Raw genomic sequence first — 24,439 nt, forward strand, 5'->3', positions numbered from 1 at the left:
CAGTCTGATAATCCTATTGGTTTTTTTAAAAAGGAAATAAAGTTTGTTTAGCATGACTTCTTGATGATTCTCTGATCGCTGCTTCTTTTTCTAGACATTTACTAACTATCCCTTTAGGAGTATCATCTAGAATTTTGCCAGGAATCAAAGTCAACCTCACTGGTATATAGTTTGAAGAATCTCTTCTCTTTACTTTTTTGACAATCAGGACACCATTAATGCTTTTCCAGGCTTGTAATGCTTCTATAACTCATAACCCTTAGAAAATTAATAACCATGGCTCAGCAATCACATCTCCCAGTTCTTTTAGCCTCATTAGATGTCATCCATTGATTGAACTTAAGGGCAGCTAATTGTTCCTTACTATCTCCCTGTCTTTGGTATCAACTCCCTATTGGCCATTTTTTATTCTCTTCTATCCAGTCCAAAGATCTTTCTCCTTGGAAGAGAAAACAGGAACAAAATTAGAATGAGCAATTCTCACTGTCCCAATCATCTGAAGCAATGCATCTCTCCCCTGGTATAGCTGGAAAAAAGCCTTTGCATTGTCCTTGACTTTCCTTGGAAGGCTCCACAAATTCTGACCTTGAGTCCTCTGGGCACTCTTCTTACAGGTGTATGACAAGCTCTTAATTCATCTCATTTGTTAAGCACCAACCAAAGCATAATGCCATGTTCTGGGAGTGGGGGTGTTGTTAGGACAAAAATGACACTTTGTGACTTGCCTTTGCCCTCTATAAATTGTCCCATGAGTCTCCTATCAACCCTTCCAGTGTCATATATTATATCACATCATATCATACCACATTATGTTATGTATTCTCATCAATATCTTTGTAATATCAATGAGGTCAAATTTGCCTGCTTCCTTCAGATATCTTGCTTACCTTGAGTAAATGAATAGATTTGTTAATCTGGAACATAGAGAAGCATGTAGCTTTACTTATACAAGGTGTTCCAAAAATCTACAATTTTAAGTTTTAATAGCATCTATGAATTATAGCTCCTTTTTTATCTCTAACATCCAGTTTATTTTATACACAAATAACTACAACTATCTGACCTAGAATCCTTTAGTTCTCATCTCATTATTATGATGACCAACTCTGTATTATATCAGATTTTCACTGTCTGTTGTAAATTTAGCCACCAAGTGGCATTGTTAGCCACTAACCTGATTCTGTTCCCCAAAAGGCCCAGTATATGGGAGGCCCAATATTCACCCTAGTGGTTATGTGCTTCTACCCACTGAGGGGATTTTATGGGTAAATAACAAGATCTCTTTGCTTCTCAGAGAATGAGTACCTTCTATCTTCCAACTCTGAATTTCCCTGGGTGCCTACATTCATCTTGGGTATGGTTAGTATGAATTCACTCAATTAGAAAATAGCTCTTTGGACCCACTTACCAGCAGCCCTACCTTTTTTCGAATCTTCTGTGTTTCTTGGAGCCTTGGTTATGTGACTTCAGCATAATGGACTTAGCCATCCATGCAAACAGTCATGCTTGGATACTACTTGCATTGTTTTTACTTTTGAACTACAGTGAATAAAATGGATCATACAATACATATAGAATATCCACCATATTCCTATGGCTTCTTCTGTAGTAAGCAGACTTTAAACAATTTTGTACCTATGGCCCTAACTCAGGAAATTTACAATACAATTCAAGGTTCTAGCAGCCCTTCATGTCCCAAGTGTGAGAGTCCATACAACCTCCCCAGTTTAGGAATTAGAAAACTTCTTAAAATGCTGCCAATGCCAATCTGGACTCCGCCACTGATTTCCTTTCTTGCTCTAGTCTGAGCAATCCGGGTGCTATCTTATAGCTTACCAGTTACTGACAACAATATTGCCTTTCTCCTGTTGCTAGTAGGTATTTCCACCTGCTCAGTGGTACTAGATGTTTGTTATGGCACAGGAGCAATAGATTCAAAAGAAGTTCCCAGAAATTAGAGGCTCATCCCTGAGCTTGAAACCTCTATGGCTCCCTCCTCCCAACTTGACTGTCAAGCCTCATTGCTTCCTTCTCTGTCTCTTCCAATTACCACCCAAATGTGAATGATCTCCAGGGAGGGGAGGGACCAAAGAAGGAGAAAGTTTTAGCATAAAGTACCACAGTCACGACAACAGTCCAATGAATTTGAGGTCATGTGGATATGGTTATGTCCTTGAATGAAAGAAACTTCAATCCCTTCATTTCTGCCCATCCTGTGAGACTCTTAGCCATGAATTCTCATAAGTTTACACAGTAGATCTACCCACCATGAAAGAATATTTCCCTAAATTATTTTTTTTAAATCATTACTATTATTATATAAACTTGACAAACATCAACAAATATGAACAATTTGGGGGAAAAGATTCCATGTGATATCATGGACCTCTATCGTGACAACTTATTTTTAAAGAATATATAAAAACTATTATTTTTGTATGCAAGTATAAGAGTTCCCATTTCTCCCTTTTAAAGGCCATCATCATTCACCTCTTGCTCAAGAAATTTTTTCAATCTTGACTTTGTCATCCAATATATTGACTTTCCCTTCTTGCACTGTATCATCTGTAAATTTGATAAGTCAGGTCAACAAACATTTATATTTAAATTTTCCTAGTAGTGCCAGCACTGTCCTGCGGAATTTCCTTCAACTCTCTTGTATCTTTTTTTTTGTTTTGCTATCACCACATTCCCCCCAAACCCCTTCATTGCTCTTTCGCCCACCCTCACCCCCAGTATGTAAAAGTTTCTCTTGTAGCAAATGAGTGCAGTCAAGCAAAGCAGATTGCCCCATTGGTAACTTCTTTCTGCATCTCTATCCTATCACCTCTCTGCCCAGAACTGGGCATTATCAGTCCTCTAGAGTCATGTTTAGTTACTGCATTGACTATAGTTCACAAGTCTTTCACAGTTGTTTTGCATTGGCATTGTATAAATTGTTCTTCCAAATCTGCTCGCCTGAATCATTTCATAAAAGTTCTCCCAGGTTTCTCTGTATCTGCTCCTTTTGTAATTTTTTATGGAAAATAATAGTTCATTATTTTTTTATATGCTACCATTTGCTCAGCCATATTTCCAGGGGGTTTTTTTGTTTGTTTAAAAGTACTGTTATAAATATTTTGGTACATGTGCATGCTTTCCCTCTTTCTTTGATTTCTTTGGGGTATACAGTCTGCATAGCTAACTCATCTGGGGTGGAGGTATAATTCCAAATTATTTTCAAGCATGGTTGAAATAATTTACAATGCAATAGTAGGGAAATATAAAGTCCTATGATCATGGAGTGAAAGCTGGAAGGAACCATAGATGCCCTCACTTTACAGATGAAGAAACTGAGGTACAGAGAGGTTAAGTGACACTCAGGGTCACACAGCATTCTGAGGTAGGATTTGAACTCAGGTGTTCCTGACTCCAGGTCTAGCACTTTGTCTATACCACCTAGCTTTCTGGTGTGCCTATTTCCCATTGCCCCTCCAAAAATTGTCATTATCCTTTTATTTTTTTGGTCATCTTTGCCAATCTGATGGGTATAAGGTGGAACCTCAAAGTTGTTTTAAGTTACATTTCTCTTCTTGTTAATGTTTTGGAGTACTTTTTCATATAGTGGTACATAGCTTTATTTTCTTGTTTTGAGAAATGCCTCTTCATATCCTTTGACTGTTGGGAAATGGCTCTTCATCTTAGATATTTGAATAAATTCCCTATCTATCTGAGAGAGTAGATCTTTCTTAAGGAAATTTAATAGAAATATTTTTACCAGTTAACTGATTCCTTTCTAATTTTAACTATTGATTTTTATACAAAAGCTTTTCAATTTTATATAATCAAAATTGTCCATTTCATCTTCTGTTATCTTCTCTATTTTTTGTTTGGTTGAGATCTCATCCTTAATCCATAGCTGTGATGAATACTTTCTTATTTGCTTCTCTCTATCTCTCCCCTTTTATTTTTTTCAAATGCTTTATTAACTTCTTATTTACATCATTCATTTCTGCAAGATTTTGAGTTACAAGTTTTCTCCCCATTTTTCCCCTACCCACCGCCCCAAAATAGCAGTCCCACAGGATATCCCCTCCTCCAATCTGCTCTCTCCTATGTTTTCTCCCATACCCCTTTCGACTTTTCCAGTGGATCTCTATGCCTCAGTGCCTGTATATCTCATTTCCCAATTACATGTAAAATAGTATTAATAATAGTGTATATATATATATATATATATATATATTTGAGTATTTGATTTTAAAACTTTGAATTCCACATTCATTCCCTTCCTCCCTTGTCTCCCACCCTTATTGGGAAGATAAGCAGTTCAGTATAGGTTATATATGTGTGGCTAATGCAAAACAATAACATAGTAGATATATTGTAAAAGACTGACTATATTTCCCTCCCTCCTATCCCACCTCCCACTTGTTCTATTCTCTACTTTGATCCCGTCCCTTTTCAAAAGTGGGTGCTTCCAACTTCCCTCCCCACCCCAGCCTGCCCTCCCTTCCATCATCCCCCCTCTCATCCCCTTCCCCCCTACTCTCCTTTAGGGTGAGATACCCTATTTAGTGTGTATTTCATTCCCTTCTCAAGCCAAATTCAATGGGAATAAGGTTGACCCCTTCCCTTTTGCCTTCCTATTCTTCCCCTCCATTGTAACCATTTTCCCTTGCCTCTTCTATATGAGATAGTTTACCCCATTCTGTCTCTCCCCATCTCCTCTCATTATATTCCTCTCTCACCTCTTAATTTCACCTTTTAAGTATCATCCCTTCTTGTTAAATTGGTCCTGTGCCCTCTATCTATGTATACCTGTAAACATATATATATACACATTCACATATGTATTCATATGCCCATATACACTCATATATAGACATATATATATATGTATATTTCTATTCCCTTCAACTACTGAGAAAAGTTTCATCAGTTACAATTATTGTTTTTCCGTGTAGGAATGTTAATAGTTCAACTTTGATAAGTTCCTTATGATTTCTTTTCCCTGTTTACCTTCTCATGCTTCTCTTGCTTCTTGTATCTGAATGTCAAATTTTCTATTCAACTCTGGTTTTTTCAGCAAGAATGCTTGAAAGTTCTCTATTCCACTGAATGACCATATTTTCCCCTAAAACATGATACTCAGTTTTGCTGGGTAGGTGACTCTTGGTTTTAATCCCAGTTCCTTTGACCTCCGGAATATCATATTCCAAGCCCTTCAATCCCTCAGTGTAGAAGCTGCCAGATCCTGGGTTATCCTGATTGTGTTTCTACAATGTTCAATTTGTTTCTTCCTGGCTGCTTGTAATATTCTCTCCTTAATCTGGGAATTCTGGAACCTGGCTATAATATTCCTAGGAGTTTTCTTTTTGTAATCTTTTTCAGGGGGTGATCGGTGGATTCTTTCAACCTCTATTTTGCCCTCTGGTTCTAAAACATCAGGGCCGTTTTCTTTGAGAAATTCCTGGAGGATGATTTCTAGGTTCTTTCTTTGATCATGGCTTTCAGGTAGTCCAAAAATTATTAAATTCTCTCTCCTGGATCTATTTTCCAGGTCAGTGGTTTTTCCCGTGAGATATTTCACATTGCCTTCTATTCTTTTATTTGTTTTGATCTGTTTAATAGCATCTTGATTTCTCATAAAGTCATTAGCTTCCATTTGCTCCAATCTAATTCTGAAGCAATGATTCTCCTCATTGAGCTTTTGAGATTCTTTTTCCATCTGGCAAATTCGGCTTTTTAAAGCATTCTTCTCCTCATTGCCTTTTTGAGCCTCTTTTGCCATTTGAGTTAGTCTATTTTTTAAGGTGAATTTTCCTTAGTCAGGCTGTTGACTCTCATTTCATAATTTTCTTGCATTGTTCTCATTTCTCTTCCCAATTTTTCCTCCACTTCTCTTATCTGCTTCTTAAGGTCCTCTATGGCCTGTAACCAGCTTGTATTTTCCTTTGAAGCTTTTGGTGCAGGAGTTCTGATTTCACTGTCTTCCTCCTGTTCCATGCTTTGCTCTTTTTTGTCCCCAAAATAGGAGTCTAATGTTGGAATCTTCTGTTTGCTTTGTTTCCTTTGCCTGGTCATGTCAGCCCTCAGTCACTTGACCCCTGGGCTTTTTGCCACAGTAGGGCTCTGCCACCAGACAGGGGAGCTTTCACCCCAAAGGCTGGGGTTTTCTCAGCTGCTGGAGGTATTAGATGGGTGCCCTCTCTGAGGTCCACACACTCTGGCAAGCTGGACACACACCCCAGGACCTCAACCCCAGATTGCAATCCAGATCCAAGCAGGTTAAAGCAAGAGCGATTACCCCTCAGACTGGTGCTTGTTCCCCCTACACTCTGCAGGCTAGGAGCTAAAGCTGCCACATGGTGCTGGCTGGCTGTGCTGGTGTCTCAGCAGCTTCTTGCCCCAGGGGCAAAAGCCATGCACTCCCACTTACTGGGCCCCAAAGTCAAGACTGCACTGGGCTCTCACTTTGTCTTTCATATCTATGTGTTGATAAATCTGTAAATGGCCACAGCTGCTGCTGATCTGGAGTTCCTCTGGCCAGCAGCTGGTCAGGCCCTGGGGCTAAAGCCTTGGTATGGGGCTGGGCTCAGTTCCCAGAGTGCTGGGCTGACTGATTCCTGCTGGCCTGCCGGGCTGTCCTCAGTGGGAGGTTAGCTTCTCTGTGTCATTTTGTGGGTTCTGCAGCTCCAAAGTTTGTTTAGAGTCCCCTTTTACATGGATTGGGGAAGGTGGAAGCCAGAGCCCAGTGGAGGTCCTGCTTCTACTCTGCCATCTTGACTCTGCCCTCTCTCCCCTTTTATATGTGAGATGTTGATCTTAACCTATTTTTTTCTAGACTGCTTTCCAGTTTTCTCATCAGTTTTTGTCAAGTAGTAAGTTCTTACCCTAGTGGTTGGAGAATTATACTATTGTGTCCAGTTTCTTCTGGGTCTTGTGTACCTAGTCTTTTTCTCTCTTAAAACTAAAAAAGAAAAGAAAATCCATTCCTGGTCTCTGTGTTTCTGTGCTACTTAATTCCTTCTCTTGGGAATCAGTTGGATTATGAAGGATTATGAGACTCTTTTCTGTGCTTTAGAATGTAAGCATTTCACATCATTTAGCTCCTTCCAGTTATTCGGATGCATTTGCTTTTCTCTTTTTCTCTTGACTCTTGTGTTTGCACTACCAATCAATAAAAATTTATTGTGTCTACTTTACATCAGACACTGTGCTAAGTGTTGGAATATAAAGAAAGGAAAAGAACAGTCCCTGCCTTCAAGGAGCTCCCAGTCTAATGGAGGAGACAACACACAGACTATGTACAAACCAGCTTTATCAAGAACTTATCAGAGATAATCTCAGAGGGGAGACATGAGAATTAAGAGGCATCAGGAAAGGCTTTGATTTTAGCTGGGACTTGATTGAAGTCAGAGAAGCTTGGAGGTAGAGATGAGGGTAGAAAGCATTCTAGGTATGGGGGACAACCTGCTGAACTCTGGGAGATGGAACATTTTATTCAATATGTGCCTAGCCTATGAACTTACTCATGAAACCCCAATTCCATGGATCTTAAATCCTTGTAGGATCAACTTTCCATGACACTTTCCTACATGTTCAGCTCAGCTGACATCAGCTAATTGCCCTTAGGTTTCAGCAGCTAAAAATTGAAGGGAGGAATCTTTTTTCAGTTTGAAATCTAAAGGTATTAGTTGAATAGAATTCATAAAAAAAACAACCTAGCTGTAATATGTAAAATGGCCTTTTAATTTTGCCTATATAGATCAAAAATGCAGAGTTAGAAGCAACCTTGGGAACCATGTGGTCCAATGCTCTCATTTTACAGATGAGGAAATTGAGGCCTAGGGATGACCTGGGCTGAAGTTCCAGATCTGTTATCTGCCAGTCTTGTAACGAGCAGACAAGTCACTGAAGCTTATGCTAGCTGCAGATTACCTCCTTCACTGGTAAAATGAGGGTAGGAATGCCTTATCTATAGGAGGGAGGACTAAGTGAAAGGCAATCTATGGAAAAGCATTTTGTAAATTGTAAAATATTATTTTTAGTCATAACCATTTCTTATCATTGGCTTTGAACTAATTCCAGCAGACAGCACTGTCTCAGAATGGTTAAAATTTCATATGTGCATATGTGTGTGCTATGTAATATGGATGCATATGCACACACATGCATACATATACACGTGTGTGCATGCATGTCCATATAATATACACTTTCTATGCCCTTGAGCAGGGCCTTCAGAGGGCACGGGGCTGATGAGGAGCCCATCCGGGTTCTAGTCCTGCTTCTCCTGGAGTGGCACCCAGACTGCAATGTTGGGCACACAGTAGGAGCTTAAGGAAAGTTTGGGGACCTGGCCCGGCCCTCCTTAGTAAAAGGAAGGAGCCGGCCTCGGGAGCCCCTTCGGGCTTCCCCCCATCAGGGATGGCCACGTGCACCCGCCGGCCCTCCGCACCACAGCTTAAGCTGGGCCCTCTCTTTGCTCTTTCCAGAATGCCTTTCTCCAGGAGACAGTGCGGAGGGAGTGTGAAGAGCGCTTCCAGCTGACTGAGGCGCTGAGCCAAGCCCGAGAGCAGCTGCTGGAGCTGCAGAAGCTGCAGGGGAACTTGCCCTTGGCCCGCTCTGCCCTCAGTCAGGGCACCCTGACCTCGCCAGCCGCTTCCATGGTCAGCAGTGGAGACAAGAGCCTCCCGGGCACAGCCCCGGGCAAAGGAATCAAAATCCCAGCCCTGCACTGCGCCTCCAGGTCGCCCAACTCCCAGCGCCAGAGCAAGTCCGCAGGTGGGAGCGGGGCCAGCTTCCCTATCCCCAAACCTCCCAAGGGCAAGGCGGCTTCTTCAGTCAATGAAACGAGGCAGAGGATAGCTGCTATCCTGCAGAGGAGACTGAGTCAGCAGTAACTGGCCGAGGAGCTGGCTCCCCTTAGAGTTCCATGGTCCAGCTCCCAAGTGGTCTCTTCAGTTGAGGGCCTTAAGGAGCTAGAGTGGTCTAGGTTTAAATTTAAATTCCCAAACTATCGTGAGGGAAGATCAGCCCAAGAGAATCGAAAGGACTTAGAAAGACATTGAGAGAGGGCAGTTAGTATTTTTGTCTTTATCAAGGACCAGATTTTGAGATATTAAGATTTGGGGGGGTTGAAAGGCATGTTGCTTGATTTAAAAAAAAATGCTAATCAGTGGATCAATTGTATAGTCACATTTTCCAAGAGGCCAAGAGCTGAACTGAAAAGCAGCTCAGGAAATCAAGTGGTGGACCACCACCCAACAGGAGGATTGACATCTGTAGGTCTGACCCAAACAGATCCAGCTTTAGAGGTCACAGCAGAAATTTTCCACCTAGAGAATCTTTTCCATTTCTTGTATTACGCAGAGATAGATCTCTACTGCTAAACAAGATAGTGCTTTGTACTTTTTTTAGGTGAAAATGTATCATTAATGGAATGATCATTCATGGAGAGAAGGAAAGCATTTTATCCTTATCTAATTCCTGAGAATTTTACTTGAAGCATTTTCAGAGTTTGTTATCCTCCCTGTCACGAATATGCCTCATCTCTGTGCCTTAGGCCTTTGGTACATTGGAAGCCACCATAGCCTTTGCTGTTGTTGACCTTTTTGTGTTCAAGCTAAGCAATAAAGGCAAGTAAGCTCCAGAGCTAGGCATCGGTGTGAGCGGGGCTGACAGTCTGGGTAGAAGGAGCTGGAGTGCTAACGTTAGAGAATAATGACCTTGATTTTCATAGGCAAAACGTTTCTAAAGGTAGTTTTCAGTTAGTGTTCTTTTGTGCTTAGAGTTGTTTAGGTTTAAACTTACCTTCTCAAACAATGGAGGGAGAAAATCAGCCCCAGACAGCCAAAGGGACTTTAGGAAGAAGTTGGGAGGAGGCAGTTGGTATCTTTGGACTCCGGGCTCAGACTGAATTAGTATAAACAGAGACAGAGCCAACCACTTTAAGTCTCCTTACATTCTATGTATACTTCAAGACTCTCCCCCCTTATTAGTCTGTTCTCATCTTTCTCTTCCTTTCTCCTTAGATAAGAATCTGTCTTCCCAAATAAAGTTTCTCTTTAAATCTTTCATTAGCTACTGCATCAGGAAGTTCTAACCTTCAAGGCCCTAGGTTGGAATGATATTAACAGATGTGTAATAAATCGCTTATATGCTGTTATGTTTGCCTATGATGTGTGACATTCTTATTGATGAGTTCAGGGGCCGTAAATCCTATCTAGGTACAAAAATAAACAAATTGCTCAAACAAATGAACACCATTTCCAGTCTCTCGACTTTCACTGACATCGTCATGGAACTTTTGATAATTTCCACATGAGGTACATGGAGCCCCCTGAGGATAAGTTATCCTTTTGTCCTTGAGCACAAGTAGCCATACTAAATGTTTCCATAATCTTGCCTTATGCCTCCTTCTTGAAATCCCAAGAGGAAATGGTATGAACAATAGCATATAATTGGGCTCAGTTGCAATGCATTCCAAGGAACTGTCCAAATTTGTCATACCAAAATTTGTTTTGAGGAGGGTGGAATATAATTTGAAAGGCTGGACATTGGCTAGGGCTTAGAAATCTTTCTTTTGTTTTACAGAGAGTGGTCTTCATTATAATGGCATTTGACCTAAACTAATAGTTATTAAATTTTAGAGCTGGCAGAAACCTTACAGACTTTCTAATCCACCCTGCTTTAGGCAGCAAAACTTAGAACTAAAAAGGGACCTTAGAGCTCCTTCAAGTCCCACCGTCTCATTATGCAGATAAAGATCCTAGCATCCAAACAGACGAGGTGAATTGTCCAAGGTCTCAAGAAACAGAATTGGGATTTGAATCCAGGTCCTCTGATTCAAGATGTAGTTCTCTTTCTAATCTGCAGTTGTGTATTCACACAGATGAGAAAACTGAGGTCTGCAGAGATTTAAGAACTTGACCTGACTCATATAGCTAGTGAGCAGAATTAGGGTGAGGACCCTGCTTTTCCTGCCTTCTGGTGAGCCTTTTTCCCTTATACTATTCTTTCCACTCAAGGGTTATAGAGCTTCCATCTGCAAAATAAAACTGTTCAGAAAAGAGGGGGAAAATTAAAATAGTGAGATTATTGATGGTAAGAGTCAGTCAGTCCCACCTCATCTCCCATTAGCATTAGAAAATATATTATCATGTAAAAATAAACAAGGTCAACTTTCTCCCATCTTCAGTTAAACTTTGTTTTGTGTTTTACCCCTAAATCGTGACTCTGTTCATAGGATCCCAAAGGAGATAATAGTCTCTTAAATTGAGTATATACGGGAATTATCCACAAATCTTAGCTTCCGCATTTCAATTCAATATAATCTAATTCAGCAAGCATTTATTAAGTACCTACTATATATGCAAGGTGCTAGGCAGTGAACATGCAAAGACAAAAAATGAAACAGCCCCTTCACTCTCAGTAGCTTACCTTCTACTGGAATTGTGGTTAACCACTTGCTTTACAATGCATAACTTTTAACTTGCTCTATAAATCAGCCTTAAAAACAGGCTCCCTGCTAGATTTTCACATTCATCAAATGTCCACAGAGGCAGTTTTGGAGAATTCACAGGTGACAATCAATTCTTCCTCATTCTAGAGCTTTGAACAGCTCAATCTGAGCCGTATACTTACATCATTTGAAGAAGAGGGTTTACAGGAGAGAAAACGACAACATGGAAATACAAGTGAACCAGGTAATGGATGAGAAGGAATAACAGCTGAATGGCATCTCTGGCTCTCTCCCCCAATGCCTGACCTGCTGGTCCCAAAGAGTTACACAAAATCCATGGATTCTTGACAGGAAATCCCCTAGTCAGATTCAGCCTGCCAGTATACACAAAGGATCACCATTCTTCTGATCTCGTCTTCCCTAAAAACCTAGACTTTCCAGTGCCCTCAATGGGAGATTTATACATGTATGGAGAATAGAGCATCACTTTGGAAATTTGCACATGTTCAGAGAATTGAGCATTCACTGTTGAAATTCTAAAAGAAATACCATTTTATTTTCCCCAGCATTAGGGTTATTTTTTCCCTTTTTAAAATGAAAATTAATGGATTCTTTTAAGTAACTTTTAACTTCCTGAATAAGAACACTGAATATTTTGCTCAGAACTACTTAAAATTTATATTTTCTGGTGATAGAATTGACTGGAAATCACATTAATATTTTAAATTATGTAGGATTAAGAAGTTAGTGTTCCATTAGCCTTTAAAAGTCATTATCAGTCAATTATGGTGATAGCAAAGTTCTCTGACTATGATGTAAATGCTATCAAACTTTATCACATAAATGTATCAGCAACCCTCTCAAGTTCATGTGACTTTAAAGGATAGAATTGCTGTGCCTGCCTAATCTCCTGAAACAGTTAATGCTCAGTTACTGAAAGCACCAAAATGAAATCTCTCCATCTCTATGTATTGCAAGAATCCGGTTTAGTCCAGGCTGAAGCTTCCCAAGTCCCTCCATTTGTATGGGTGCTTGATCTCTTTCCCTTTCATGCTGTTTCTGAAGCAGACCTAGGGTAGCATCCATTAATGTATCCTTGAGCATGCCTGGGAACATGTTCAGTACTTGATCCCAGGGGGGTGATATTACTCTGAGAAGTAAACATCCCTTGAATTTGAGCCAAGTCCCCTCTACACATCATTCTTTGCCCAGAGACCCTATTCAAATATAAACCCCAACTCAACTCTAAAAAGGGTGTGTTTGTTGGCTGTAAAAGGAGCCTAGATCTATATGGAGGAGGCCTCAAGTGTTGGCTAGTACATTCTTAGGATTCAGAAGGACCTTGATTCAAGGGGAGCCATGTGGAATGGTTATTGTCATTCATGGCTGTCTGGTGACTGTTCTCTTCTGTCTCCATGCATTTTTAAATCATAGCATCATAAATTTAGTTAGGTCATTTAGTCCAACTCCCTCATCTTACCAATGAGAAAATAGGTGACCACAGCATGAAGTAACTTGCCTAAGCTCATGTAGCTAGTAAGGGGCAGCGCCAAGATTTGAACCCAGGTCCTCTGATTTCAACTATAGCACCATGCTCTTCTATGTATAAAGGCAATACATACAAATCAACTAAAAGTAGGCTACCCTTGTCAGAATATGGAAACCTATTGAACCTGATAGCTTGGACCAAGACATTCTAACGTGCATTGTACTCTTGCACATGGATCCATTAGTGATCGGAAACTCTGATGGATGCAATAGCATTCCCAAAGTTGTGTCTACAGTATCTGAAGAAGTTGGATTTCACATCTTAAAGGCATTAGCCCTGCGTAGAAAGAAATCTTTTTAGTTGTTGCTAATGTATTGTCTTCTTTAGAATCTTCAGTATGTATATTCACATTTGAAAATTCTGATTTTCATTTAATGAGTTTCCTTGACGGCATCATGGAAAATACTCGTCTTATAAGCAGCATTTGTTGGAATATCCTAATTTCTGAATTCCATAATTCACTTAGCACTTAGACATGATAGTACTTTGTATCCACTAAGGGATATAATTTTTCATTGGATATTCTTTGCAAAAATCCTATCAAAACAAAAGCTGAGAAGCACCAAGATGAACTAATTTGTCCAAGGTTTGGAGTGAATGTGGCTTGTGTGGGTAATTCCTCAAATGGAAGATGGAGGAGGAATTAACACCAAAAGAGGAAACTATAGGAATAGAGGGGTTGTAAGAGAAGGAAGGTCATAGGGGTGGGGGTGGAGAAGCAGTCCTGAGATTGATGGGCTGAGTAAGGCTTGAAATGAGCAAGACTAGTATGGATATTTCCTCAAATAATGATTCTTGGGAAGAACTTACCAATCAAAGGTGAAGTCAATGAAAGGCCATTGGGGTAGAGTTGGAGAAGCAGTCCAAGGAGTCATGGATGACTAAGGAGTTTGGACATTACAAGGTATCCAACGGGGAAGTATCAAAGGCTGGAGAACAGGGAAATGACATGGTTTTAAATAAACACTAGGCAATAGTGTATAGGATGGATTGAAGTGAGGAGAGACTGGAAGCAGGGAAATAGGAAGTTGTTGCATTAAACTAGACTCTTGTCAGACTTGGCTGCTTCCTATTCCAATACTGCTGCCTAGTTTTGAGTGAAGATGGAATATCAGATGATCAAGGACTCTCCTCTCACCATATGCCAGTAATGACTCAATTCATTCAAGACAACTCTCCAAGGACCTATCAATATAGAGCAAGAAGATCCTACTCTCCATGAAACAGAAACAAGACTATCATAAACCAATGAACCAAAAATCTGGTCTTGGGTAGGACACGTGAAACACACCCACCAAGGAGAAAAGAGACAAGTTGCAGAAACAGAGAATCACGGAACTCAAGAGTTGGAGAGACCTTAATGACCATGTGGTCCAATCCATACACTGTAACACACCTGACAGGGATAGTCCACCAAGTAGGAAGAACGCACCACTTCTCAAGGCAGTTCCATTATTTTCTACAACTCTGTCACCCAAAGTTACAAAAAGAACATCCCATAAATCCTGTGACCCTTCAGAACACTTGAAGTTTCCACAATCTATTAACATGCATTTATTAAGCAACTACTATGTGTCGGGCACAAAAATAAAAATTAAACAGTCCCTTCCTTTGAGGAGTTCCTTGGCCTCATAGAGCTTGCAGTCTTATAGAAGGAGAAAACATACACAACAGATATGACAATACATGATACATGCACTAGAAAAATGAAAACAGTATGCCCATGCAAACTATTGGAATGCTAGGCAAATCTAAAGAATGAACATTGCTGGTACTCCGTGGCTCATGCCAACTTTTTCTCGAGAAGATGACTAAAGGTGATGACTGCTCACATTTCTATATGGTCACTCACCATTTACAAAATGCGTTTCTCACAACCTCATGAGGAAAGGGATGCAACTATTATTGTCCCATTGTACAGATTAAACCCAGAACTCGGAAGAGTTAGGTGATAAGGCAAATGGCTAGTGCGTGGGAAAACCAGAAGTGAAACGCAAGCATTCTTGCAGCAGCAGAAATGAAAATGGGAATTAGCGTATGACCACAGAAAAGTGAGCCCTGGAAGGGAACTTGGAGATTATCTAGGTGCAGCCAGACATAGTGCAAAAAAAAAAAAATGCTGGCTTTGGAGTTGCAGAACCTGAGTTTGAATCCTGCCTCTTGCTGCATCTGTGAAATCTTGTTGTACCTTAATTGTCTCCACTGTAAAATAATGGTGTTGGATTAGATGACCTTTAAGGTCCCTTTCTGCCCTAAACCTATGATCTGTTCTGACCCTTTTATTTTACAGGTGAGGAAACTGAGTCTTGGAGACAAGTGGCTTTCCCTATTACGTCACATTACCAGTCAGAGCCAGATGGAAGCCAGTTTTTCTGTTGGCCATGACCATGGCAGCAATCTTATTATGACAGCCCCTTTGATGGGGGTGGGATGGAGGTGGGAGCTGAATTGCAGATCACAGATTGGAAATGTTAATATCAATTCTACAGAGTTTGAACTTGACCTGGATCTCCCCCCAGCCACGGGCTGTAAATTGGTATCAAATATCCTGCTTAACCTATGGAAGGGCAAGTGAATACAGTCAGTCAGTCAACTAGAATTTATTGAGTATCTGCTATGTGCCAGACACCATGCTAAGCATAAAGAAAGATACAAAGAAAGTCAGGAGACAGTCCCCACCCTCAAGGAGCTCACAGTCTAATGGGGAAGAGAAGAGGCAAACAACCTTGTACAGACTTGTACAGACAAGTGACAGAGGCCAGATTTGGAGAAGTCTCCAAAGGAAGACACTGGCAGTAAGGGGCATTGGAAAAGGCTTCCTACAGAAGGGAGGACGTTAGCCAGCAATTGAAGGAAGCTGGGAGACCTAGAGGAGGAAGGAGAGAATTCCAGGTATGGATGGGACACAGCCAGTAAAAACACCCCAAGGCAGGAGGTGGAGTGTCTTGTTCAATCAACAGTAAGCAAGCCAGTGGCATGGATTTCAGATTCTTTTAAGAAGATTGGAAAGGTAGGAAAGGTCCAGGTTATAGAGGGCTTTTAAAAGCCAAACAGAAGATTTGTTGTTTGATCTTGGAGGTGCTTTTGAGTGGGGAGGAGTGATATGGTCAGACCCAGGCTTTAGGAATATAAATTTAATAGCCGATTGGAGGGTAGTGATGGCCGTGAATGACTAGGACCCTCAGTGTGACCCAAACTCAAAATCCTGCTTCCTGTCCTCTTGTATACCATATTTATGCATGTCCACTGTGATGCTATAAATCTCTAGGCAGCCCAGTGAATTGAAGACAAATCCTCTGGCCAGCATCGTTCTTCTGGGCCTGTGACAGATCCCTGGTTTCAATCTTCTGCAAATAGCAAAATGTTTTGGTTTTTTTGTGTGGCTTTTTTGACCTGTGATTTCATGAGTGTTCCAGGGAGGGGTGGTGGGGCAGGGGGAGGTCAGGGGAAAGGAGAAGAGGAAAAGATTAGTAACCAAACAGGATTGGCAATTCTAAAGTCTATATTTGGCATAATAAGCGATTTTGCTTATTGTGTACCGATTAGCCCAGGAAGATAAATATTTAAGTAGGCCCTTGTCCAAATACCATCCTGGTAGCAGAAATTGCAGCCTGAATATTTTAGAGCTTAGCATCTCTGAGTGGGAAGTGGCCTCGGCATTACATCCAAAATGGACCAAGCCAGACATCGCCTCTGAAGGACCTCTGCCACATGGCCATCCAGTGTCTGCTGTGAATCTCACCACTTATACCAAAAAACAAATTCCCATTTCATTTTGGGACAGCTTAATTGTTAGGAAGTTTTTCTTCACATCTAATTAGAATCTGCCTTTGGCATTCCTTCTACTGTGCAGAAATAGTCCAGTACCCTATTTCATATGACAGCCTTCTAAATACTTGAAGAAAACTCTCTTGTTTCTTCTCAAAAGTTGTCTCCTCTGCTCCAGGCTCCCCATTTCCATCAGATAATCCTTGAGGGACATGGTTTCCTACCCCTTAACAATCCTGCCTCAATCCAGTTTATCAATGCCCTCCTTAAAACATGCCCAGAATTGTAAACAGTGCTCAGGTGTGGTTTGACCAGAGCAGGGCTCTCCTCCTTTCTCATTCTAGACACGATTTCTATAAATGTGGCCTCAAATTCCATTAACTCTTTATGTCCCACCATTGAATCCTTGGACTAAAAGCTATCTGAGCTTCTCTGATAAACTGTGGGCAAGCCTCTCGTATGTTTGGGAAGTTGCCTTTTTTGAACCCATATGTAGGACTTGACATTTATTGCTATTTAATTTCATCTTCTATGAGTTTCCTCAGTGGTAAAGCCTGTCAGGATAGAATTTTGACCACCAATTGTTCTTCAGATCATCTGTAAATTTGTAAACGTCATCAACAAAAATGTTGAATTTGTGATGAGAATTGTAAGTATTTCCCTTTTTCAGCTAGAAGTTTTATAAGAGCTTTTTTAAAAAAAAATCAACATTTGAGTTTAGCATATCATAGTTTCTTATTTCTGTCATTTTTAATAGCTGAAAAATAATAATTTATTAGATATTCCATTGTATATAATGCAAATTCAAGAACTGAACAGAGACATTATTTGAAATCTTGAAAAACTTTTGAACAGGAACTTGGCATGAGAGATTCATGTGAAAGATTTTTCATACTTTCTGGAAAGTATCAACATCTGGCGTTACATTGAGTCCCATTAGGAGGCATACCTATATAAACACATTCATCTCCCACAAGGGCTGGGTCAGCCCCAGCATTCATCTTGTCTGACTCTAAAGAGACTTCCTCTGAACCCTCACAATGAATGAGTTCTACAGTTGTAATTTTCCAGCCTGAACCTTAAATTACTACGGAATTAAGGTCATTGCCAGTATTCAAGTGACTATTACTTTCCACTGATTTAAAGAAGGATTTTTCTTTTCATTTTTGAAGCCCAGGGCAGCTGCTTCCATGATATATAACTATACCCTCAAATGGTAGCATTAGGGCTTAAATTAGAATCTTGTCACATCTCAAAATGGGTGCCTTTATTCTGGATGGGAATGGGAAAAGCAGGGTGAAGAAAGTGAGAAATGTATTTGAGCTAGGCTTAAGGAAGGGGACACCTCTGATTTTAGGTTCACCATTTAACCGTAACATTACCGGAGGAATACGTTTTACTCCCTTTTGGACCGAAAGACACGTAATGTATTTTACCACTAATCCAATCATAAACCTCTTGTTGGGATCATTTCTGAACTGCACTTTAGTTAGTTGCCAGTTCTTTTCATTTGTAATTACTCAGAATTTAGTCACCATATATTACAATAGCATCTTTATGCCCATCGATTGGGGAATGGCTAAACAAATCGTGGTACATGAATGTAACGGAGGATTACTGTGCCGATGTGATGAATACAACAAAACCTGGAAAAACAAACATGAACTAACTCGGAATGGAGTGGGCGGAGCCAGGAAAACAAAACAAAACACGACCTACTCGAGGAATTAGAGCAACAGAAATGGAAAGAACAGCCCCCCGAGGCGTCAGAAGTTCGTGGTGCAAAATGATAAAGAACAAGCTTGGCTCGGAAGAAGAGAGAGGAGAAGGCTCCCCTAGCTCGCCCCTTTGCAGGGTGGGGAAGGTCCACAAGCGGTGGGCGTGGCGCGGAGTTTCAGACTTTTCCCAAAGTGTTGATTAATTACACAGATTTTCTTCCCCTCCTCCTTCTGTCATTAAAAAAATACTATTTACTATGACTTTCTGGGAAGGGCTGGGGAGGGATACTGGGGCCAAATTATAGTGATGTAAGAAGGGCCCCTCAGGCTATTGGTCCATGGTTCATGAAAATTCAGACACACACACAACAGCAAAAAAACATAACAAATCAACAAAAGACCCCAAACAAAAAACTGTAGCATCTATAAGGAGAGCTTAGACCGATTCTCTATTTCATTTCACCACTGTCGTCTTTCCAGCCCTAACTGGTGAAGTCAACTCCTGATTATCTATGAGAGGCTGAAACTGTTTTATGGATTTCCATATTATTTTCATCAAATGTTTTCTTGAATCTTTGCTTCCCTTGGTCCTGAGCATGGGGTGGGGGGTGGGGTAAGGACAGAAAAATGGAGAGTAAACGTGGAGAATATGTGGCTTCATATGGCTGACAACTCAGTCTGATTCTGTCCACATTGTAGATAGAAAAGCCCCTAGTAGATACTGCAAAGTGTTTGTTGACTTGATGCAAAGGTAGTTTTGTATGATGTCTGTGTCTCTTCTCTCTTCAATTTGTGATTTTTAAAATTCATAATGTGTATTATAATAATTATTGCATATATAATACATTATTATAAAATATAGCATATAATAAATTATTACATATGTAATATACACATATAATGTAATATAAATATATTATAAATTCATAATTTGTATTATGCATTGTTATACATAATAAGTTATTATGCATGTAATATAATAAATTCATTATTCATGTGTTGTACATAAATTATTGTATAATAAAACAAATTATTGCACATATAATGTATGCATATAATAAATTCATAATTTGTATGTATTGTGCCTTAATTATTATATATATGTTGCATGTAAATCATATTATACATTAATATGTCAAACTATAATATATTTATAATTTTGTGTATAAAAATATGTGTATATATAATAAATATATATTTATAGTTTTTTTCATAGTACTTATACTATGGAAACAATGAGTAAATGTTCAGTAGACACCTTTTTACCCAATATGTTGACTACTCCATCAAACAATCATCAAGCATTCAGTAAGCCAGGACCATGTGACAGGCACTGTACTGGGCACTGGGGATACAATGGCACAAATTAAACAGTCCCTGTCCTCAAGGACAGCATTCAATCTGGGCAGGCAACATGTCCAATGATAAGGAAAGCCAACCTACATACAAATGAGAACAAGGTAATTCCCGGGGGCTGGAGGGCTCATGTACAAGGGACTGCCTAAGCAGGGGCTTGAAGGAGACCAAAGTTTTCTAAGAGGCAGAGAGGACGGCGGAGTACATTCCACAGAAGGGATGGAGGACTGAGGTTGGAAATGGGAGTGTGATTTATGAGGACCAGCCAGCTGGGCTGGATTGTAGAGTACAGAGGGAAGATGGATAGATATATAACAAGGCTGGAAAAAGTAGTCTGGGGCCACATTGTGAAGGGCTTTAAATGCCAAATAAGAAAGGCTATATTTTATCATCAAGGCTAGAGAGTCACTTAGAGTTTAACAAGTGACATGTCAGAGCTGTGCTTAAGGAAAATCCCTTTGGCACCTGGGTAGAGGATGGATTGCAGTGAGAGGAGACGAGAAAGGGAGGCCATTTAGGAGGCTACTGGAGCATGAACTAGGGGGATGATGGTGGCCATGGGAGCTGAGGGCAGAAGATGTTACCGAGCTCAAAAAAAATGAGCTAATTTTCTACAGGCAAGTCATTTTTAAAATGTGATTTGCATGAAACTTAAATTTTATCCACATAAAACTCAGAAAACTTAATGAGAAGAGATTAGGGGAAGGAGAGATGAGAAATCTCTGGGGACAGAGATTCATTAAGCTGTAAGAATAATAAAAAAAAGAATAATGGAAACTGAGGATAACGCCAATTTTGTAGTTTGACTCTGAACAAATGTGAACATAAAGAGAAAGCTCCAATCCAGTAAACTTTAAGCACCTTTTTAATAAACTCTAAAGTCGATCATAAGAAAACAGCAAAACCAAACCCAAGCCCTGCCATATTGAATTCAATCTTTTACAAGTGGAATTAAGCTTGAAATGAAATTACTTTTCACAGCTCTGTCTTCTCCAGGTGCATCATTCTCACCTCCTTTCACACCCACATAATAGCTGCTTGGAGTAGATACAGATCTCAGCAATACCCTGAGTTCAAATCCCAGCTCACATACTTAAGAGCTGGATGAACTTAGCAAATCATTTAACTTCTCAGTTTCCCCATCTGTTAAATGAAGGGGTTGGGCTCAGTGACCTCTCAGGTCCCTTCGAGCTCTGAATAAATGATTCCAATGTATCCTCTTTTTGCTAGGAAAAAAAACACTTTGATTTTTCTTTGTACCTTGTGTAGTTTGAAGTATCCTTAACAAGACGACTTTCTGAGAGAGCCTGTTTATAGGAATCTGTGTTTTGGAATCAAGGTGACCCTTGGGTAGCAAAGACAACAGGCCTGTATCTTCCTTCCCTTCTCCCTGCACCCATCATGCTATAGGTAGACCATTTTTTTCTAAAATATTAAATCTTAAAACCAGGTAGGGTGTGGGTGTGTGTCTATATGTCTATGTCTGTGTCTGTATGTTTGTGTATGTGTACATAAGGTAGGAGGGGAGCATATCCTTCATTACTATTAACTCTCTTCTTGTCCTTTTTTTTTTAAGTAAATGATGAGGCAGGGCCAGAATATTCTAGAAGGAAAGGAACAGAGGGGAAGTGTGTAGGGGCTACAGCCTAGGGGTCCACTAGTCCTGCTCATGAGTCACTCATGTAATAGTGGGAACAGAGTTTTACAGATTGATTACAGGCTTATTTCCCAGGGGAAATCACTTTCCCTTCCATCCCTGGAGATGGGGACAGACCAATAAGAGGAGAAGCTGGGAGGAAGGGCTCCATCAGAGCAGGTGTGGTGACCTGATTTCCAAAATCCTCCCTCTAGGCCCTCAGCTGCTTTTCCTTTCATGTTCCCCTCCTCCTCTCCATCCTTTTTTTTGTATTCACTTCGATCTCTGCTGCTATTTTCTGATAGGAAGCTGAATTCTCTCTGTTGGAAAATGGAAGAATAACCTTTCATTTGAGGCAGAATAGTTGATTACAAAGAACAGAAGTAGACTAGTTGATGGGTTCCCCACAGACTCACACACACCCAAACAACTGCTATGAAAAAAAAAACCCCCACTGCATTTGTGGATTGAGGGCCTACATTCAGCTCTTGCCTCTGTCACTTACTGCCTTCATGTCACTGAGCACTTAGTCACTCTGGCCTCAGTTTCCCCTTCTACAAAATGAGCAGGATGGATCTGTGACTTCTGAGGTACCTTATAACTCTACATCTATGAAACAGAATCTATTTTGTAGGTTCAAATGAATTCCAGTCACCATAGATTCCTGAACTCTTGGGCAGCTCTCAAATTTTATACAAAGGTGTTGGGTAGAGAACTTGGTGATGAAAGACATGGGATATGGGGGCATCGCTGAACATATAATCATTTGGATCTGGAAAGCGTTAATGGCCTCACTCACACAATTCATTAAATAACCAACACCTATTTAAAAATAATTTTGGGAAAGGGACTTTTGAATTATTTTCAATCTAGAAAGCAGTCCTGGGACATCGATTCAGACAGCTGCTGCCCAGCTTTTGAGTTATCGATGCTTCCATGCTTCTGTCACTATTCTCACAGGCAAAAGGTAAGACCCACTTACCCCATCTGTTTGCCCCTTGCCACCAGCACGCCCAGTCAGAAAGAGCCTGAAGTGGTTGGAGCTGTGTTCAACCTGGATATTTATTACACAGCCCAGATTTACTACCGAGTAGTCAGAGCTTACTTGTTTATTTGACCGAATAGCGTTGGATTACCCATTTGTTTACTCTCAGAATGAATATTTGAATAAAGGCCATATTTCTCGGGTTTAATCATTCAGAACTATTTCTCAAACACCTGTGAAGTGCTGAGTGCTGAGAAGTAGGTCTACAATTCAAAGAGTGGCTTACTAGAGAGATCCTTTTATTTTTGGAGGGGGAAGATAGGACAATTAGAGTTAAGTGACTTGCCCAAGGTCACATGGCTATTTTTTTGTGTTATGTGTCTGAGGCCGTATTTGAACTCAGGTCTTCCTGACTCCAGGGCCAGTACTCTATTCACTGCACCACCTAGCCACCTCTAGAGAGATTCTTTTAATGAGAATAACATTCATAAAGTACGCCCTATGTGGCAAGCACTGTGCTAAGCGCTCTACAATTATTCTCTCATTTGATCCTTACGACAATCCTGGGAGGGAGGTGTTATTGTGATTCCCATTTTATAGATGAGAAAACAAGAGTTCAGTGATCTGCCCACGGGCACCCAGCTAGCGATCCATGCGGACTTGAACTCTGGGCTTCCTCACTCTCTGCCCTGTGGTCCACCCCCCTCCAAGCCGCCCTCGGGAGAGCAAGGCAAAGTCAAACAGCCCTATGGGCCTGCCCGTCCTCAGCCACGGCCCCTCGCCACCGCAAGGCGCTGGGACCTGTTTGGCTGCCTGCATACCCCTCAGCCAAGTCTTCTAAAGACCTTCTCCCGAGTCTGCCGCAGCTGGATGACTTCTATGTTACATAATCAAGTCCTATTTATTTAAAACGATTCTTTAATCTCTGCATCAATGATGCATTCAGGAGCATTGAATCCTTTCCAGCCGCACGCGGCGCTTGAATGCTGCACCTAATGCCTGAAGCGCCAGCCGCGCTTCCCAGGCACCCGACTCTGCAGCAGCGCACATCTGCTCAAGACGATGCGTTATTAAGCGAGGGCCAATTTCAAAGGGTAAAAATCAGGGCCTGGCAGCCTCCCCTTCTTATCTTTCTGTGTCGGCGTTTGGAGATGTCTGCATTCCTCCTCTTTCATTATCACTCGCTTCACGAGTGCCCCACACAGTCAATCCCAGCAAATGAGCCAACTGCCTCGCTGCGGGGAGACAAAGAGCCCCAAGCTGCGGGGAAGGGGCTTGAATTGGCTAACAGGTGTTGGGCGGCTCCGACTCGGAGACAGTAATTACACCTGGGCTCTGAAGGGAAGAGCGGCGCTGGAAGAAGGGGAGAAAGCCAGGCCGGGCTCCTTCCTACTGCCCCAGCCCTCCTGCCCTTTGGATGAATTACTCCTCTGTAAAATGTGGCATTGCAGAAAATACCAGGGCCCCTTAGTAAACTGGATCTAGTTTCCCCCCTAAATAAAATTCAGGAAAGATTTTTTTTTTTAATTTACTACTTAAAAGTTTGAAATCTTGGTGGAACTTACAGAGGTATAAATATTTTGCCTGTTGCAACTGGAGAATTGTCCATATGGGTTTCAAATCTGATTCCTTATCCTGCCAGCTGCCAGATTCTTCCCTCCCCATTCACCCCCACTCCCCAATTATCTTACAGACTTTGTTAGAAGTAGCCTGGGGATGAGTGGATAGTTCAAAGGACCTGAGACAGGGAGACCTCAGCTCAAATTTACCTCACATGCTTATTAGCTGTGTGACCCTGGGTGAGTCACTTCACTCTGTTTGCCTCAGTTTCTTCATCTGTAAAATGACTGTGATAATGCTGTTGTGTGATTGAATGACAACATATGTAAAAATGCTTTGTAAAATTTAAAGGATATATAGATCCTAGGTATTATTAAATATATTATTATTTGTTAATTTTGTCTCCTTGCTCCCCACC

General features: G+C 40.8%; 1 protein-coding gene across 1 annotated transcript in view; it reads left to right on the plus strand.

Annotated features, from left to right (window-relative positions):
• Window positions 1-8,888, plus strand: part of LEKR1 (leucine, glutamate and lysine rich 1) — a 175,483-nt gene extending 166,595 nt beyond the window's left edge. The window contains exon 14 of the mRNA XM_069083451.1: window positions 8,481-8,888. Within this exon, the coding sequence (XP_068939552.1) occupies window positions 8,481-8,888 (408 nt within the window). The remainder of the gene's footprint in view (window positions 1-8,480) is intronic.
• Window positions 8,889-24,439: the final 15,551 nt, after the last annotated feature.

The sequence above is a fragment of the Petaurus breviceps genome, unplaced genomic scaffold (assembly GCF_028583685.1).
Source record: "Petaurus breviceps papuanus isolate PSGF00001 unplaced genomic scaffold, PetGlider_PUasm1.0 173, whole genome shotgun sequence".
Classification (NCBI taxonomy): Eukaryota; Metazoa; Chordata; class Mammalia; order Diprotodontia; family Petauridae; genus Petaurus; species Petaurus breviceps.